This window comes from Neopelma chrysocephalum, unplaced genomic scaffold (assembly GCF_003984885.1).
Source record: "Neopelma chrysocephalum unplaced genomic scaffold, ASM398488v2 Primary Assembly neopelma1_23, whole genome shotgun sequence".
NCBI lineage: Eukaryota > Metazoa > Chordata > Aves > Passeriformes > Pipridae > Neopelma > Neopelma chrysocephalum.
The window spans coordinates 22843773-22864542 of NW_020897691.1; the positions used below are offsets into that span (position 1 = coordinate 22843773).

At 37.9% G+C, this 20770-nt stretch overlaps 1 protein-coding gene across 2 annotated transcripts in view; it reads right to left on the minus strand.

Annotated features, from left to right (window-relative positions):
- Positions 1-20770, minus strand: part of PEX7 (peroxisomal biogenesis factor 7) — a 45028-nt gene that overhangs the window by 17660 nt on the left and 6598 nt on the right. Inside the window, exons 4-8 of one of the 2 annotated variants that reach the window (XM_027690130.1) lie at positions 19842-19919; positions 19439-19547; positions 8298-8404; positions 7778-7891; positions 3505-3560 (exon numbers count right to left, since the gene is read on the minus strand). In XM_027690130.1, the coding sequence (XP_027545931.1) occupies positions 3505-3560; positions 7778-7891; positions 8298-8404; positions 19439-19547; positions 19842-19919 (464 nt within the window). The remainder of the gene's footprint in view (positions 1-3504; positions 3561-7777; positions 7892-8297; positions 8405-19438; positions 19548-19841; positions 19920-20770) is intronic. The other variant, XM_027690139.1, reaches the window with a different exon arrangement.

The window sequence follows — 20770 nt, forward strand, 5'->3', positions numbered from 1 at the left end:
ATCCAGAATTAATGCCATGTACTGGAATCCCTACTTCTCTTCTGTCTTTTATATATTTATCAAGGATTTTTATTCTTAAATTTAAATGTATTTATATGTGTGCATATACTCATCTCTACACACCTACACGTGTGTGGTGTATATGCATGTGCATACATGGCAGGATGTGGGCATGTATGTGCATGTAGAGTGTATGGTGCATCCAGTCAAACTCTGAACATTCCTAAGTAAACTCTACTTCTTACAGTGAGCAACATTCTTTTTTGTAAATGACAGTACAGGATATGTGATAGAGGTACAACATACTCTTTAAAAGAGATGTTGCCAAAGTCTTATGGTAACAAAGTTTCCTCCATTTTGCAGTATAGTTCGCTTGTGACACCTTTTTCCAAAGACTTTCACCTGGCCTTCTCTGTTGTTTGTTCACTTATACCAAACCCAACAACTAATACTTTTAGAAAATTGTTAAAAATCTTTATTTCATCTCTTCAACCCTGTCCTCTGTCCCTAGTTACAACAAGTAATTATTTGGACAGAAAAATAATGCCTAGAGTCAATTTTGTGAAGAGGTCCCCAAGCTCTGCATTTACAGACACACTGTTATGTGAGCTAGGAGTTCTCTGTCTTTACTGACAGTTTCCACATATGAAAATGTCAGAGCTAAATTGCACTAGGTTTCAGTACCACATGAATTGCATTAGAGCCAAACCTGAAGGATGTAGAGTTGGTGTCAAAAACGGGAAGAGCATGACAACACAATCAAGTCACTTCAATGTATCAGCATGCTGATTATTTGTCTTATTGCTCAGACAAGGCCACTGAAAGAAACCAATAACCACTTTTCATCTTAGTCCTAGAAGTCTTTTGAGAAACAATACACCGCAAACCAGCGGGCAGAGCATCAGTAAAGCATGTTAAGATCCCATAAATAACCTTACACAGACCACTAGTCTATGAAAAATGCATTTGAAACACAAACAAAATTAAGCACTTTATATAAGACAGAATGTGGGTACACTGGCCTAGAAAGTTATATGCATATGTACATCACAGTACTTACACTGTCAGGCCCCTAGCAGCAACTACACGCCAGTGGGTATCACTGGTAAGGGACTACCTTATTACAGTAAGCAAAATAATAACAATTAACATAAAGAAATGTTCTCAAGCACTTAAGTCCTTCAGTGAAAAAACGGCATGCCTGTGGGGGACAGGGGTATTATATAATCTCACCATCCAGTTTTAATCTACAACAAAAAGGCATAATTTTTGAAAGGAACAAGCCCATGCAGGGACTGAAAATTTAAGGGAGTAACTGGACTGGGAAACAGACAGATTTGCCATTATTACCAACTTGCCTTCCTAGCCTCTCTTTCTTGAGGAGTCTTTATTCATTGCAGCACTCCAGTCTTGTGAGTGGTTTCACCATCTCTTTATAATCCCCAACTTCTCATATTGGCCTTTTCAGCCACCAACGCGCTTGCAAGAAACGTGGGTAGAGCCCTTCCCAAATCTTTGTTCGCGAAGCCTAGCCATGATAATCCCCAAGAGGCCATACCGCTGCTGCCACACATGGACTTCTAATTCCCCGTTTCTCTCCTTTGCTGTACTCAGGTGTCAGGTCACTTTCCCAGCTCACAAAATACAAAACACAAAATTCTCTCTGATCCTCATGCTTTCATTCTCTTCAGATTATAGTCACTCTGCCCTGATAGCTGTCATTTAAAACACTCCTCAGTAAGTTAGCAAGCCTGTTGGCAAAGATGCTCCTACTCTACGTTATCAGATGAATCTTGTGCCTGCCTCACAGCGCCCCATCGCTTAAAAAGGACTTTGTGGTTGTAAAGACTAAGCCCTGCTTGTGACACCAGCCATGCAGCCAAGTGTTGACTTGATGCAGATGTCTTTTCCTCTCTGAACCTTTCTCCTTCACTATCAGGATCAAGGAAACCACCACCTGAGCCCCCAGTGCCATGTAGCCACACTTGATATATTTATGATCACCTCCTTCAGTAACATAAGAACCCATACGGGTAAGTGAGAAAAGGAAGCATTCTGAATCTGAACAAACCTTAGCAGTTTCTCCACAGCCTCCTGGACCTCAACCCACGGGAGGCAACAAAACCATCCAAGATAGCAAAGTGTGTTAGCAGACAGATACTTAGAGAGGGAATGCAACAGGAGGCAGTCTCCAGTGATAACGCACATTTTTCTTCTGATGTAGACACTTGATTCAAGCTCACCTGATTCTGACACCTCCCCTGACTGAGGTTGGTGTTGCTCAATCACTTCCAGGGCCCTAAATCTGTTCTCTAGCTCCAACGTGTGTTGCCAGATGTCTCAGATTTCCAGCTTTTCCCATCAAGAGAATCTTTACCCTTATTCTCTACTGCTTGAAACATAGTCTCTAACTGTCTCTCCTCCTTCCTGTGGGATTTGGGCTCTCACCTCTCAGGGATATCTGTAAAGACCTGTCAATCTTGCATTCACGATCCTTGATGGTGCACAGACTGCTCATCTCCTCCTGCAACTCCTTCCCCTCAGTACCTCAAAGAGAATACATCTTCCACAGGTGACACCACCATCACCCTCAGCCTCAGGAAGAGGCATCAGGCATTCCCTGCAGCCAAGACCTAGAAGGCAACATCCTCTTTAGTGCTACTGAGGTTGCCAAGGACATATGCCAAGGACAGCTGCTCCAGTAACTATGTCCCTGTGAAATGTCACCATTGTCACTGTACAATGTCCAGCAGTACCTCACCATCTGTAGCAGAGCTTCAGAGCCCCTTTGCACCCCTACATGCTTCTGTTAGCTGCATTCTGGGAGCTTCAATTAAAACAGTGTTCCAGCTCTTCCAGTAGAACTTTTGAAAATAAACAAAATTCCTACAATGCTTACAAGGTTAACTTCATGATGTAACTTTATATGATGATAGATTTATGATTTAGAAACATGTACAAGCACTGAGAATTAGCAAGATTTCCCTTTGGAAACAGAACCTTTCTATGTGTGGTGTCAGACCACTCAGAACACAACCAGAAGTGACATCAATTGCTATGATTTGGACAAGTGGGATAACTTTGCAGTCATTTTTGGAGGCAAGAGGGCTTCTCCCATTTCTAAATAGGAGTCCATGTTAGAAATATACATTCAGTCCATGTTAGAAAATTAAAATATAGAACAAAGAATGTGACTGAGATATTCAGGAATGTACTTCACAGTTTATTGACTTATGACAGTGTGTATCTTAGAGAAATCCCAATATCAGATTACACTTCTTTAGGTCTTTTAATCAGCTTTAAAATTCTCAGTAGTATCAGATATACTGGGCAGCCAGGGGAACTCGCAGAAGTTCCAGTGCATTTTCAACATAGTTTATGAAACATCTGATGGCAACATTAACCGCACTTCAGTATGTCCTCTCTAGAACTGTTTTCTATCGCAAGCCACATTAAAATAGATTATCTTTCTATTTTTATCCAATTAAAAATAAAGTACTGTACCTTACAGTAAAATCATAGGAGCAAGAGGCCAATAAGGTTGCATGGAATGGTGAAAACTGCAAGAAAACAAATCAACTTTTAAAGTAAAAACATTGTGAATATATACAGACTTACTATAAGTAGAAAGTTATCAAAGTTCAACTATATCAATGGTCTTGGTAGGTATCATGTCATGCTGCAACAAAACAGGCTACATCAACAAATTTCTCCACCATGCTTCTAATGACAAGAAACCATAGAATTAGCATTAATAATCACAAGGAATGCTCTGTAGGATCCTGGTTTGTTTTGATTTCATTACAGCCATGCCAAACAACCTTGCTGTAAATTTAAGAAGTTCTAGAACAGTCATATAAACAGTTACTAAATTCCGCTTTTGGCTGAGCATCATCTCATTATATAAATCAAGTTTCAAAACAGCTATGTGACCAGTTAATTATTTTCAGAGAGATAAAATCCTGTGCCCTACTGCAGAGAACATAAGATAGATTATTGCCATCAATTCTATATCCTAAAATTTTGAAACTGTTTACAGAAATGGGAAAATTGTAGATGAGTGGAAAAACTGAAGGCAGTATAATGTCACTTCATTATTTCCCTCTCTTCTATGGGGCATTTTACAGGACACACCCTTCGACGGACTCCTGCACACTGGTCTAAGAACAGCAGCAATAAGGATGCAGTTATGCAAAAATTTTTCACCTCGGCTCCAGCTTCTTGCTAACTCTCAGTTTCCAACTATTTTAAGGTCTGTATTTCTCAACAGGAAATACACAAGCCAGTGACATAACTTGAGTTTGAAATGCAGGTCCCCCACATCATGGATCATAGGTAAGTCTACCTGCAAGACTTCTAATATTATTCATAGCAACTACAAAGTCAAAAGTTAAGTCTGGGCTATTGCCACAACTGCCCAAGTTGCCAAGAAAACAGTGTATGTTAATGGCTGCTGAACTCTGCTGAAATTCCCTTTACTGTAGCATGCTTGAGTGCTGAGGGATGTGCATGCTTGAACTTTAACCTCCATTTTTCTGGAGAAAAAAAAATCAAAACAAAACATCTTTTTCTTCTGCACCTAACAAAAATGAATAAAGGGGAAGAAGTGTGATGGGCAACAAAAACCAAGGGTACACTTTTCATAAACTCCCTTTTGCCTCTTTGTCTGCATAGTTTCAGATGAAGCAAAAACATCTTGTCAAAGCTTTGTCATTAACCTTAAGTATCCTAGAAGCTTATCTAAGATGCAAAATACGTAGCAGAGCACTACACGCATAAGTTGAAAGAATATGCATAATGTCTTTCTGCTACAAGAGAAGATAGTATTTTAAAATTCTGTTCCATTTAACTGTGATACTACAATTTTATCATCTGAACAGTTGTATATAGACAGAAGACACCAGCATATCATCCATCCTGACCTCGAACAGATCATTTATCCAAATATCTTTTTAGGTAAACTCAAAAACCGTAACTAGGTTTCAGTGTAAGATATTGAAGCCAGTTAAGATCTGAGAGTCAAATGCACCAATATCAAAGCCTCCTGAAAAGGGCTCCAAATGATGTCAGTGTCCTGATAAGGCCCTGTACTGCACTGAAAGACCACAAGAAATCTGCAGGAATCCCAACAGTATCATGTTGGGTAGAATTCCTTGCCAGCCTCAGATCTGAAAACCCTTGAACAAGTGAACAGAACACAAAAGACAGACAATTGAAGAGTTTGATTTCATGGTTGGTTTAAGCTAATTTAAGAGTTCACTGCTGCCAAGACTCATGGCTTCCATTTTCCTTTCCACTTCGGGCTGTGTGCTCCTGCCCTCCTCCTTTGTGTCAAGGCTTGCGATTTGTGTGGTTGAGCAATAAACTGAGACAGCTTAGTGATGCAGACAGAAACTAGTCACTTTTAGGGACAGGATTTTCAGTCAGAGCCATCAGCTGAGCCAGCCTGCTGCACAGCTTTATAATTGCTAGTGTCAGCACAATGCAGGGGAAGGAAAATCAGTAGGGAGAGCTGCCTCTATTTGGGCAGCATCCAGGTCTCTCTCTGCACCACCTCTAAGTGCTGGCCCACATTCTCATATTTTATGTCCACAAGGACCATGTCTACCTTGAAATGGAAGCAATAAAAGCCTCCTAAGATGGAATAGAAGTCATGTACTCTCACATACCTCTCTGCTGCACATGGATGCATGTACAGCCTCTCCACCATTGCCTTAAAACCACTTCGTCGCTTAGATCTCAGAGGCTGATGCAAAGAAAGATCTACTGCTGGTCAACTTCTAATAACAATTTCAAGCCATTTTAAGAAAACAAGGTGTATGATGGTCCATAAAATGGAATAAGACAGTATAAGAATATATAAGATCCCCTACCTCGTGAGGTTGACAATCTTTGAGCCCAGTGCTCTATGTTTACATGGCATTTTCAGTATTTTAGTTTATACCAGTCGCCTCTGGTCCTGTCAGTAAATACCACTGGGAATAGTCAGGCTTTGTCTTCTCTATTTCCCCCAATCATTCATACACAGCGGTAAGATTCTCCTTCTTCACACTAAAACAATCTCAACTCTCTCAGCTTTTCCTGGTAGGACAGAGGTTTTAGTCTCTTAATCTTCTTTACGGCCCTTTGCTGAATTTACTCCAGCATGTCTATGTCACTCTCCCTTTTACTGGGAATCCCAAAACTGGACCCAGCACTCCATACATGGTCTCACTGGTGTGGTGAGTAGCAGGGAAGGATCACTTCCCCCAACCTAATGGCAGTACTCTTCCTAATGCCGCCCAGGATAAAAGAAAGAAGAAAAATTCGAGGTGCTATCCCTGTCTAGCTCTTCCAGTATCTATCAACCAGCCGCTATCCATGAACCTGATGACACTGCCTGCCTATGCAGCCTCTTGTGCAGAGAGCTAATTCAACAAGTCTACTGCCTGATGTGTAAGAGAAGTACTCCCATGTGTTTGTAAACACATTTCCAAAGTTTCATTAAGTGTCCTTTAGTTCTATTATCACAGGTTAGGGTGAATAACAATTCTGCATTCAATTTCTCCATTTTATCATGAAGACAATGTGCTGTGAATCCCTTAGTGGCAGAGCTGTTTTTAAAAGATGCCACTAACTGTCAGAGAGTAAGAATACAACAGTCTGTATTGATTAATTTGTCTTAATGGTTGTCAAATTGGAGTCGCAAAATTATCTTGTTTAAAAACCAAGAAGAAATAAACAAACTCAAACAGCACTGCTAACTGTTCTTCTGCTATGAAGAACCTTTCACAGAGCCAGATTAGAGTGTGGTCATGCAGGCATTAAATTAGAAAAAAAGACTGAGCATCAACCACCAGTTAGGGTAGCAGGCTGTGGTAGCTGGGATAAGGAGAGGCAGGAGCTTCTCAGGTTGTCTGACCACGAACAGGATTTGTGATACAGAATGACCACCTGTGTCATATCCTTTTCTGACAGATTACAAACTAAGCACAGTAACTTCTAAAGTTCTTAGAAACATACTAAAGATTCCAAGGCCATGTGAAGCAAAATACTGACTCAGGATAACTTCTTTTCCAGTTCAGACTTCCTAGAAAATGTTAACACCTGTTCCAGAAAGGCTTTAAAAGAATCAGGTGTTATCTCCCTTTTCATAAGACTGATATTGGTGCATTTGACTCTCACATTCTTAGCTGGCTTCAGTATCTTACACAGAAACATAGTTATAGTTTTTGAGTTTACCTAAAAAGATATTTGGATACATATTTTCATATAATATTAAAAAAAGTCATTGTGCATCAGAACAAATTCCTGTTGGTGGGTGATCTCGTAGTACACAGATCCAATATAGTCATCTGTAGCCTTTCATGCTAGAGTCTCAAAATCTCTTACAGAAAAATATGTATTCAGAACAAGTTCTATACTGTCTTCTGTGAATATTGACTCTTTGTGTGGAAAGACAAAGACACAGCACCATTTAAAAATGAGAAACGGAAAGTATTTTCTCTGTCTCCAATTTCTCATATAACTTAGCTGAAGTAAACCTCCTAGCCCTCTCTCAAGCTCTCTAACATTCCTTGTGGAAATATATTGACTTTGAAGACTTTGAAATCCCAGCAATCTCCTAAACATCATAATGTTTTACAGTGCTAAACTGAAAGTTTTCAAGAACAGTCACTGTAACATCTAAAATCCTGGTTTTTTTCTGAGTTATTAGATAATATAAAATATCACTGCTTTCCAGAAAAATTTGTGTAACAATTCAGTGATGGTCAATTGAAAATAAAATACAACTTACTTTTACTCTTCTGATAGCATAGGTATGACCCAGCAAGACGAACACTGGTTGTCGGATGTTCCGCAAATCCCAGCCTTTTAAGCTACAGTCAACTGCACCAGTTACCAGTAAGTTCTGATAATTTGATAAAACACAGATACACCAGGACAATTTAATTACTAGATGGCAGTGATGCATATGTTGGCTACAAAAGTTAGATAAATCAAACAATACAGATGAATAAATCATAAATGAGGTCAAGTCTCCAGTGTGTACATTAAAGACCACAGAGAAATACCAACTGTTTCTCCACTACGGGGTATTCTGTCCACTATATGGAAGAATAAGCAAAATCTCTGACCTACTTGGGCTGTCTATCCATTGGAACAAAGCTCTTCTGGAGATGTAATAGTGAATGAGAGCAACAAAGTACGTAGACATATTTTTATAAAGAGAAGATGTAATATTTTTGCAGCAGAAACATCTGCTATTTAATGAGAGTGGTTCAATTAGGAAAACAGTGGGATGAACAGTTCTATACCTCATCATATTTGCACCAATCACAGCTCAAGATCTCAGCCTGGTGGGCCGGTATCACAAGTTTGACTCCTGGGGCTTTCACATCCCAAATTCTTAAAGTCTGATCACCTGAAATACAGAGAAATTGATTCAATGTTGTTGCATCAGTTATGGGATACAGTTAATCCATTAGTACTTAGTAGACAACTGTTTCTTAGCTGCATGAAATACAAATGACTATATGTGGACACTCATGCCAAATAAAGCAAGCACATTATAGACACAGAAGTCAGAGTGATGCAAAAAAACTTCACTTTATTACTAACACTTCCATTCTTTTTGAAACTCTGATTTGACTAAAAGAAGATGGGTTAAAATACTTGAATAACATTTAATCAAACTAGGAGCTTAAGGTCCATTTAAAAATGGACTTAAAAGATCAGAATCACAAAAAAACTTTATTTGCAAGCCAGCTGAGAAGTACCACCCAGTCACATGCTTTTGGCACAAAGAAGAGTGAACTGTATCTGAAATATCAAGATTCTTTCAATAAAAGCAAAATTCAAGATGCATCACCTGTACTCGTCATGTACAAAGCCTGCAGTTACTCTCATTTATTGAAATATTGGAAGATAAAGTCATTCTACTGTAACTGTTACAGATATGAAAGGCAACATGTGCTTTAACCTTGGAGCACACACATACACCTGCATACACACACAGGTCTTCAGAGAGCAATGAAGGGAGTCCAGCTTAACTTAAGAGCTATGAGTCATCTGAGCCTCTCTCTTTACCTCCAGCCATAAATTGTCTTCTACCCCTAAAGATCTTTAAAATTCTTATAAATTTGGTTCCTAATGGCTTGTGAAGACATAGAAAGCTGCATCAGCTGACAACTATGCTTTTCAATGTTTTAAATTGGGATTCTCTCCCTAGCCCTGAATATTTAGCTTTGTATCAGCAAAAATGGATTTTCTAGCTCATTAGTTTACAGAGAGACAAAATTAATTAGAATTGATCATTATGCCTATGTTTATTTAAGAGAGAAATTATATCACTAAAGACTGTATCCAAACACCCGTGATTTCTACAGGAACCACGTATCAATACTACCTAAATTAAAAAAACAAAACACTGTTTTACCTTGCTACTGAGGAAATTATTGGTATTTCCTTATTGGAAACACTTCTGGAAATTTTCAAATTGATTATGATCAATAATTATGATTTTCATGCTGTTTAGATCCAAGCATTTTGATGGTTTTAGTGCCCTGTTGGTCACTGGCCTTAGAATATACAGCTGGGCACAAAAAATCATAGCTCTTTTCATAAAACCATCCCTAGAACCACAACAGCAATATGTCTATTGCATGAACTACCAGGCCCTGCAGACTTCACAAAAACACGTTAAACATTTGGAAAGTCTGAAAAGAAAAAATTAAGGTGGAAAGAGCTTGGTTCACTACATGTCACAAGACTGGCCTGACTGTTGTACTACACAGATCACGGGGAGCTTTGCTCTGGTGGTTGGTTGGCTTGTCCTCAGATCTCATGACTGTGAGAGATATATATCCTTGTGGATAAATTCCCCATCTGCAAGGTGGGAACAACATGTAATTTCTCACTGGTTTCATTGCCCTTGCCTACTGTCAGGAGGAAGACTGCTGCTCAGGACATGTACAGCACTCCTGACAGTGACATCCTGCAGTCAGCTGAAGCCTCAAACATCACTACAGTGCTTACAAAAACAGGGCAACATATGGAGGGGAAGAAACATGGACAGCAGGATCTTGGCAAAAAAAGGTAGTATGCCCATCCACTCACCATCAGTCTTGCTAATCTGCTTGCCTGCAGAAGACAGATTTCAGTTTGAGTCTTAAGTCTTTCTGAGATATTATTATGGGCTTCTTAAAAAGCTTTTATTTTAATTTCATCAGATAACATATATTTGAAGGGGAAACACATATTTCACTGCAGACAGGATCATTTTTTCCAAGCAAATAAATATATAAATCCAGGTGAACTAGAATGAACTGCTCCAGAGATGCAGCATTATGAGGGCCAAAAACATTTGAAAAAGTAAGCTACTCAGCCAATAACAATTTTGACACTAAATATACAATTGTCCCAATTATTTCTTTTTTTAACAGAAAATGCTGATGCATGAGAAAAATAAAAAAGAGAGTTATTTTCCCTTTTTTAAACTTTCTTTGAAAATGCTAGACTTAGCTGTTATTAATTCTGACTGGCACTATCTGGGAAATGTTTTTAATGGAGTAACACAACATGCAAGTCAACCTTTTTGTGAATGGAAGAGAATGAATTAAAGCCAAAGGCAAATCCGAATTTTCCTTTTAAGTGGAAACATCAGATTAATTTAAAAAAAAACAAACACTTTAACAAACTTTTTTTTACCTAAAACATATTTCCATTACCTCACAATATATATATATATTTACATTTAATTTCAACAAAAGCTGCTCTTAAAAATTTTGCCATTTCCACATTTCCATGATTCCTTCAAATCTGGATTACTAAGGATGCATTTCTTCCATGTGGTAAAGCAAAAGTAGAATAATAATAATAATAGAAAGTGCAAGTAAAGCACACCTAGTACAATCATATTCACTAACAGCCACTTCCAGTTCACATCCAAAGTAAGCAACCACAAAAGTAGCCAACATTTTGCCCACAAAATATTTCTATTTTTGTAATAAGCAATTTCACTATGGCAACAGATTTTTGCTGGTCTGTTAGATAATTATGATTCCAGAATTGTTTGTCTATTGTACAGGCTTCTTTCTTTCTAATGAATATTTGTGAAATCTTGGATGAATCAATACAACTACACAATATACACTCATCTATTCAAAATTTTCCAAAGAGATGCTAATCTACAAGTATATCATCCTTACACATAGGATAAAGACTGCTAATGTGAATGACAATGTATAATAGTGAAAAGATAAAAGTTTATTTCAGATTTAAATTTCATGTAGGTTTTATACTAGCTTTTTTATTCACAGATATATTTTACCCAAATCCATAAATCACCATCTCCTAAGTCCTGTGAGAACAACCAGCTAAGCAGTCATTGCCAGACAGTGAAGAAGTACAACATTAACTATAAAAAATAGCTAGGTATTTGGGAGGTTAGTAAAACTCCAAGAAACCTTAAACACTATCTGAACGGAAGAAGGATTCTAACTAGGACAGGTATAATGTTTTTGAGGAATTGAAGTACTGCTAGCTCAAAGTTTTACTTAAAAAAAAATGAATCTGGGTTTTGGGTTGGTTTGGGGGGTTCTATGTTCTGAAGCAAGAAATCTGATCTTCTTACACTGTTCTCTCATCAAGGAAAAAAAACTACCAACAAATAATATATCTTTAATTTACTGTAGGAAAACAATTTAGCATAAAGGACACAAGTACCGGCATATATGGTTTGGGTTGAAAGATCATCTAGTTCCAACCCCCCGTGCCATGAGCAGGGACACCTTTCACTAGAGGAGGTTGATCAGAGCCCCATCCAACTTGGCCTTGAACACCTCCAGGGATGGGGCATCCACAATTTCTCTGGGTAACCTGTGTCAGTGCCTCACCATCCTCACAGGAAAGAATTTCCTTCTAACATCTAATCTAAACCTACTCGCAGTTTGAAGCCAGTACCCTTTGTCCTGTCACTACATGCCCTTGTAAAAAAACCAAAAAATTCTCAATGAAAGTAAGTACTTCTGCAGTGCCATTGAACAACTACAAGTTAACAGCACCTGCTTACTTGTCTGTGATTTTAAATACTAAACCAGATTAAATTATTTAGTTCAAATCAAATAGAAAATCTGTGGGAGAATTAAAAGGAGAACCCAACTCTCATGACTCTCAAAAACAACCTTTTTATGTATGCTAAAGTGATAGTGCTGATCATTTCTGTCATAGATAGTTGTCTTGGTTTTGGCTGAAATAGAGGTATTTTCCTTCCTAGTAGCTAGTATAGTGCTGTGCTTTGGATTTAAGACAAGAATAGTGTTGATAACACACTGATGTTTTAAGTCAAGGACTTCTCAGCTCCTCAGGGTGCCTTGCCAGCAAGGAGGCTGGGGGTCACAGTCAGAATATCTGACCATAGCTGACCACAGGGTATCACATAACATACGGCATCATGCTCAGCATATAAAGCTGGGGGAAGAAGAAGGAAGAGGGAGATGTTTGGAATGATGGCATTTGTCTTCCCAAGCACTCATTATGCATGATGGAACCCTGCTTTCCTAGAAATGCTTGAACACCTGCCTGCCCACAGGAAGTGGAAAATGAATTCCTTGTTTTGCTTTGTTTGCATGCACAAGTTTTGCTTTGCCTACTGAACTATCTTCATCTCAACCCACAAATTTTCTACCTTTTACCCTTCTGATGCACTCCTCCATCCCACCATGGGGGAAGGAGCAAGCAGCTGTGTGGTACTGAGCTGCCAACTGGGGTTAAGCCTATACAACAATATAAGCAAACCCAGAACAGGACTAATAAAGCTCATGGGATTCCACACAAAGAGACAGAAACAGAGTGACACAAATACTTAAATCATCCAGGACTACTACCAAATGCACAAAATCTATTTCCATCTTACACAGCAAGTAAATGTAACTACCAGTGGAAACATACTTTTCAACTGATCATTGAAAATGCTGTCAAGCTAAAAATCAAAAGTTTTAAGTTATTTCAGAGAAGAGCCCAACAGAATCTTTTCCTGAAAACAGTAGATTAAAAAAAAAATCAGTAAAACCTTTATTTCAGTGTTTTCCAAGATGATTAAACTTAAATCTTGGGAAAAAATTTTTATTTCAAAATTTACCAAAATTATGACATTATTAAACCATTCTTCATCAAATGGCAATACTGGCTAGATACTTATCTGCAGTTTAAATGATCCAAAACAAATTAATTTACTGTAAAGAACTGTTACTGCATATTTCTTCTCAACACAATTTTAGAATATGAGATTCTGAAAGTGTTTTATATTATAGCACGTACTATAAATTGAGGTACAAACTCATTTCCTGAGAAAAACTTCAGCTTGTACATTAGAGGTTGATTTAGTACAGCTTATCTGATGTGCACGTTTTGGCTGGGGTAGGCTTAATTTTCTTCACAGTGGCTAGCATGGGGCTAGCCATGTTCTGGATTTGTGCTGAACACAGAGTTAATAATCTAGAGACGTTTTTGTTCTTGCTGCGCAGTGCTTACACAGAGCCAAGGCCTCTTCTGCTTCTCATACTGCCATGCTGGCAAGGAAGTTGGGGGTGCATGGGAGGTTGGGAGGAGACACAGCTGGGACAGCTGACCCCAACTGACCAAAGGGATATTCCATACCATATGACATCATGCTCAGTATATAAAGTGGGGGGAAGAAGGAGAAAGGAGGGATGTTTGGAGTGATTGTGTGGGTTTTCTCAAGTAACTGTTACGCCATGATGGAGCCCTGCTCTCCTGGAGGTGGCTGAACACCTGCCTGTCCATGGGAAACAGCAAATTAATTCCTTGCTTTGCTTGTATGCATGGCTTTTGCCTTCCCTATTAAACTGTCTTTATCTCAACCCATGAGTTTTCTCACTTTTACCCTTCTGATTCTCTCCCCAGTCCCTCTGGTGAGAGAGCGAGTGAGCAGCTGTTTGGGGCTTGGTGGCTGGCTGGGGTTAAGCCACGACACTTGAGCACAAGACTTGAATGAATTCAATACTGTGCTGGTATGTCTTGAAGTAACAGACTGCAACTGAAAACATCGCACCTCATTACAAAGATTTGACACAACAACCTAAGCAAGTAAATTGTATTTCAATAGCTTATAGTATAAACAGCAGTTCAGCTAAACTGAAACAAGACACAATAACTCCACAGTCAGTTTGTTCTCTAGATGCTTGATTTGTACAACAATGTACCACACAGTAAATTGAAGCATCTTATTCTTTTATCCCTTGAGGATTTGGATTCCAAAACTGACCAATTTTTGCAAAGCCTCGAACCTTGTTCACAGTGGCATTTGTTCTAGCACATTCAATAATAAAATAACCAGGAAACCAGTCATAAGAAGCAAAGAGTGGAACCACACCACACACAAACTGATAAACCTCTACTAAAGTGTTTTGGAACTCGTGACAGAGCACTGTCATAGCAAAACAGAAGACTATTTCTTCCAAAACACTTTTGGAATTACTTATCTGCAAGCTCTACTCCCCAGCAGTTCCTTGTACTATTTTTGAAGCAGGAATGTGAGCTGAAGCTTCTGAAAACTGATGTCAAAGACCTGAAAACCCCAAACTTGGTCCAGGAACATACACATGAAAAACACCTCTCTACTGCACTCAAGACTATTCCTTTCCAACTAATTAAGTAAATGTTCTCTTAGTAGGTGTACATCTTCCCCAGTTCATTATTTCATGCAAAATAATTTCTTCCAATTATAGTTTTCTTTTACAATTTGAATACAAAACACAGAGAGGTGTGCCAATACTACATGCCAGCCTCATTTATGAAACTAACAGCTTGACAACCCCTTAACTACACACATTTGTCACCAAGAGGCTAGTAGGAAAGAAGAGAAACTTTTCAAAAGGCAACTCACAAAGTCAGGGCTGGTAATAAAACAGAATACGAGATAAACAATGGGTTTCAGTTTTAACCTTAAAGTCTAGCACTGAATGCAAGGGCTTACCAGAGTGGGGCCTGGATTTACAAGTTCATTTGTAAAGCAGCAAAGCTACAGTTACCCAACTCTTGTGTCAACATAATCAAAATTTATCAGAAATTATCACACTTTGTTGTGCTATGAGAAAATTGTTTGCCCTGGGCTTTCAGTCTGAAAAATAAGTCTTTCAGGAAAGAATACAATTAATTGATCTAAGTACTGATGAATACAGACATTGTCATGCAGATTTCAAAAACACTTCCTTCCCTTATTCGCGATTTAAGATGTTATTAAAACCACATACCTGCCCTGATCAGTAAACTTAAGAAGTGATTTAAAAAGGAATGCAGCACTAAAATTGAGGCCCCACTGCTTAAGATATAAGCTAGCAGTCATTCTAAATTTGGGCTTTGTAAAATCTAAAACATTCATATTTTCATTTGCCAGTGTTGTATCTGTATTGAAGAATCCTACAGTTATGCAGATAAGGCTAAAATGGTACTCATTAATTACTTTCTATGGTTAAATTTAAAGGGCAAAAAAACTAGTTGATACTATAAAGGATGCTTTCTTTATAAACCATGGGACTGAGCAAAGCCTATCACTTTGCAGTTATGGAGAATCATAGAGTAGAACTGATTTACATTTGACTATATACTACTATTATTTGCATTTCACAAGCTCCTTATGTGCTTCTCACCAATTTGCTCTCTGGGTTAAAAAGAAAATTTTCTGGGCAAATAACACAATGACTCATTAAACCCTTTTAGCCATGAAGATGTTGTTAAAACATTCATGTCACTTCTTTAATGACATTTTCCACATCAGTGTGTTTTCAGTGTAAGGCAGACATTTACCAGGGCTCTGGTTTGGTGCCACATGTACTCCTGAATCTCCTGCTTATCTTATCAGCTCAGAAATTGCTACTGACATCACAGGAGCAGTTATTTACATATACAGAATTAAGAGTTTGTTCTATTACTATTAACTCCCATTTTCAAACAAAAAAGATAAGCCCTTTACTTTCTTTTTGAGAACACACATAATTGTACATGAAGACAACAGCATTGAAAAGTACCTCACATTTACATCCCTGTAAATGTTAAATGAAAGTTTATTAGATGCTGAATAAAAGCTGATTTAACTGAAGCATCAGATATACATATCTTTGGTAATTCAATTGCATTTTATTGTCCACTGCAGATAAGATCAGTTTTTCTGTATGTATTCAGAATGGAGACTTAGAGAAGCAAAATAGCTACACCTAGTATCAATTTTTTTTTTAACTGCTTTATATTGCAGTCTTAGGTTTCTCATTTTCTTCACCTAGATTCATTTTGTAGTCTCATAATAGCTTGAGAAAAAGTCATATATCAAAATCAGAGATTAGCTTCAGGCATAAGTTGGTTCTTCTGAGCAGCTGTTTCACTGTGGCTTGCGGTTCTGTTTGGTTTTCTGTTTTCAGTGTTCACAAACTAACTAGTTACATGGAAATTAAACTTCTGCTGGCATCTAATGGGATTCAAATAAAGGCAGAGAAATGGCAGGGGCGAGGCTCGCAAAATGTTCTTTAAACATGCTTCCCTCTTATTTTCTTTAAAGAAAAAAAGTTTAAAAAAAAAAAAAAGATTGCACTGCTTTATTTAGATTTAGTTTAACAAGAAGTATTTCAAGACCAACATTTTTTCCAATCTGTGGTTCACAACATATCTAACTTATTTTACTAATACATGCAAAATTGAAGATGCTGCAATATGAAACAGTTCATTTCTCGAGCACTATGACTTTGTAATATTAGGATATCGGTAAGCACATGGTTGTGAGCAGGTATGTGTGAGGTGGGATGAGAGAAGGGGACAGGTGGGGTAAGAGACAGAAAGAAAACACAGACACACACACTCTACAATCCCAAAGCAGTGTAGACTCCTTCAAGGTGTGAACGTTTCAATACTCTTCAACAACTGTCAAAAAGCCACCATTTAAAAATTTGAAAAAAAAAAAGGGAGATGAAAGGAAGTAAAAAAAATTCCCTCCAGATACATTTCCAGTTACTAATTGTCAAGACAACTAAAAGTCTCAAAATAAGAGACCACAAAACCGCAGATCAACCTTCCCAGCGAGTGTATCAAAGAAGGGAACAGCTGTAAATTCAACACAGTACTATCACACTGATATTCAAGTTTCTCCCCAGCTCCAAGTTAAGCTCAATAGAAGATCAATCAGCAGTGAAATTAAGCTTTCTGTCCCATGATTTTCTGTCATCTTTATAAAGTATACAGACAATAGCAAGTCTCAAATGAGGAGGTCCAGCCTCCTGAACAGTTCCACTTGTCTGCTATCATATATGTTACCTGGGAGAGTAGAATATCAATAAACACTAAACTCTCTAAAGATAAACTGTCTAATATGCCTTTTTTACCATAAGGAAATGGCATTTATACAGAGAGCTAGAGAGTCACGAGTACTTCTACCACTCAAAGTCCTGCTGACCAAAGAAAAGACTTCCCATATGTATTTTCTGTAGTGAAGTAATCCAGTCAAACCACAGGAAAATTCCAGTGTAAACAATGCAAACACATTTTCCACATTAGGATGTCATGACTTCTAAGCAAGATCTTTGGCTTGATGACATTTCATCTAGAAGCACACCAGATGTTTTATTTTGGAAACTGTAAGAAAGTTCACCATCTTTTTGAAGACTTCTTTTTCTCTTACCTAATGATTTTACACCTAGCATTACACTACCAGTGTTCTGATGGCAGATTTTTATTTCACATGTGTGCAGTACCTAGAGAAGAAAAATGCTGTGTTTTCTGTGCATGTTGTTTTTCCATAGTACATAATACTGTGGAGTAATCAATCAGTGAAAACTGACTGCAATTAGCTTTAGGCTCCACTGGTATGTTAGTAATTTTCAAGAATCATCTAAAATTCACAAAAGAATAGGAACTCTTTAATGTTTTAGTCAAAACTTCCAACAGCTGCACTCAAAGAACAGATGAATTGTATGCTGCTGTACCCAATTTAGGTACCATCATGTGGACACTATGACCATCTACCAGTCAGTGTTTCCCCAAATTGTTCATGGTAATGTATTAGAAGAGAGTTTGGTTTTATATCCTAGAGATTCAAATTTGAAATACCTGGATCAATACAGTCCTTCTGTTCATCTAGAACGTGAGAAATTTTGTATGAGTAAGACTACCATGGACAGGAGCATTCTGAGCAGAATTTTAAAGAGACCATAACATCCTTCAGAACTTGCAAAAAACACTAAGCACTTAACCTTGACCAAACAGTACTTAGCTAGCATTTTGTAGTATATAGCTGCATTTCAGTAAACTGTTCATATACAGTGTACAGGGCTCAATCCTGTAAGTTTCTGCACATCCTATTATCTCACTAAGAGTTGACTCAGTGATTCTTCAAATAAGTTGGAAATATCTGTGCTCCAGCACCTGGCTTTAAAGCACTACCATGTTAGAACAAATAAAAATTACTTGTTAGTCATTCTAGCTTAAGTCTGCAGGCAGAATCAGATGGAAATAGCCAGACTGAAATTTTACGAAAGCCATATGCACTTTTTCATCAAACTTCCTGCAGAATAGTGAAGACCAGTATCTGTGAGTACAAACTGTCTCTCTAACTTCGGGAACAGGAAAACATATTTACACTTGCTTACCCTCTCGATATAAGAGCCAAGGAATTTCTGTTTAAATCAGTACAGATGTACAACAGACTCGAAATCGGAGAAATTGAACCAATTAGAGTTAATCTATCAGTATTTGTATTAGGGCAGTGTCTTACAGCCCCTCTATTTCCCAATCAAACTCCGTGGCTACCAGCACCCCTTGCCCAGTTAGTCATCAGCTGAGCTCCAGGTCTCACTCCAGAGCTCTTCTTGTGCCTCTGGAGCAGGAGCAGTGTTCGGAAAACGCTACCACCTCACCTCTCTTTGCCTCGGGGTACACCCAACTCAATTATGGTTGCATTGACAGCACTGGCCAAAGCAGGATGGTAAAATTGATCATTACCTTTCCCAAAGAACAATGCACAACGATCTACAGAAGTACTTAAAACAACTCAATGGGAACTGACTACGTATTTTACAGAGTTAACAATCTACTGACACTTGAGATAGTTTGAACAAAAACGCAGGCCAAAACACAAAGTAAAGTACATAACATAATTTTGTGGTCAATAACAAGAGTGAGATGAATGAAAGAGAGTTACATAAAATAAGAGAAAAAATTGCTACAAGGTCACTGCTAGAGAACTGCTGATCGCCATTTAAATGCACAAGAGGATGATTTACTGACTGTAACAGAACCTACAAATCCAGCTGCAGCAATATGTTTACCTTTCCTTGTTCCATTTTTACGTATGACACACGCTACCATCTGCTGGACAAAGTGCTGAACTAATCCAATAACATAAAAAGTGGCTTTTGGTTTTTTGTTGCGAGAACCTCTTTACCATCATGTTTACCTGAGGCAGATGCAAAACAACCTGGGATGTGTGGAGACCATATAGTGCTGTAAATGACCCCTTCGTGGCCTTTAAAAGTGCGTAATGACTTCCCCACAGCTGGATCCCACTGAATAAAGTAAAAAAGAAAACTGTTCAATAAGAAAGGAGAGAGTTTCAAACATTAAAAAAAAAGCTTCATACATACCAGAAAGAACTAAATTAATTTCTTTTTAGCATGTATCATGAAAAGCATTTGTATACTTAAACTGCTATCAACTGAGGGATTAAGCAACACCTCAGTTAAAACAGAATTTTAGCCTTAGGGTAAAAATAAAGAGCAAAAGTGCATTAGTGCTGTTTCTTAACACAAAGCAATATCAGATTCAAAACATTTTTCACCTTCAGCAGAAAGCCAACATACCAGCTTGGCTGTTTGATCCCATGAACCAGACACCACTAGCTGCTCTCCTCTAGTTTGGCTCCAGTCAACACTATATGCCTATAAATGATATAACGGCATAGTTTAGAAGGAGCATTAAAATACAAGTTTGAGACTTTAGTTAGTCAAAGTTTCACAAAATAGACTTGGATTTGCAGACTATGTCCTAGGCAGCTAAAAAACTGTACCAGTCAAGCACCACAAAACTGCCAACAATGTTATTTACCTGAACAAAAATTAAACTTAGCATCTCAGTCAGGCATTAAAGGTACATATAGGCTCAGAAAAATATCAAAAAAAGCAGATGGGCCAAACTGAGGGAAAAAAAAAAGTTGTAATAAAATCCACATACATCCCCCATCACTAGAAGTCTACCACCTTAAAAGCTGTAATTCAGACTAATTTCTTATTGCTGATCCATTTTTATGCAAATACCTACAGTTTCCAGTTGCGAGCAATGTAAATGTCATCTCTGTATCTGACTTTGAGGTTTTAGCTGACTAAGAATCAATGCTTTTTACTATACCTGATTCTCCTAAGAAATATATGTCATAAAGTACCCCTGGTTTTCATCTGTTCCTGGTTTTATGACACCTTTTTCTTTACCATTCAAATCTTCAAACAAGTAAAATAAAATGAAATAAAAAACTCAACTTCCCTCATTACTAATCATTTCAGCTATTAAGAAATTGCTTTTTTACTGTATAGTTGAAAAAAGCTCCCTCTTCCCTGACAGCGTATTGTAGAACTGGTCCCTGTCTCAACAAGAGGATACCTTAATTCTATCCTTCACTGCTCATTTTTCAGCTCTGCTGCCTCGCAAAAAACAAATCCCCAAGTCTCATGTACAACTTCCATCTTCAAATACACAGTCTCTTTATCTACTTGATGGAAAGTGCATTCTATTCTGT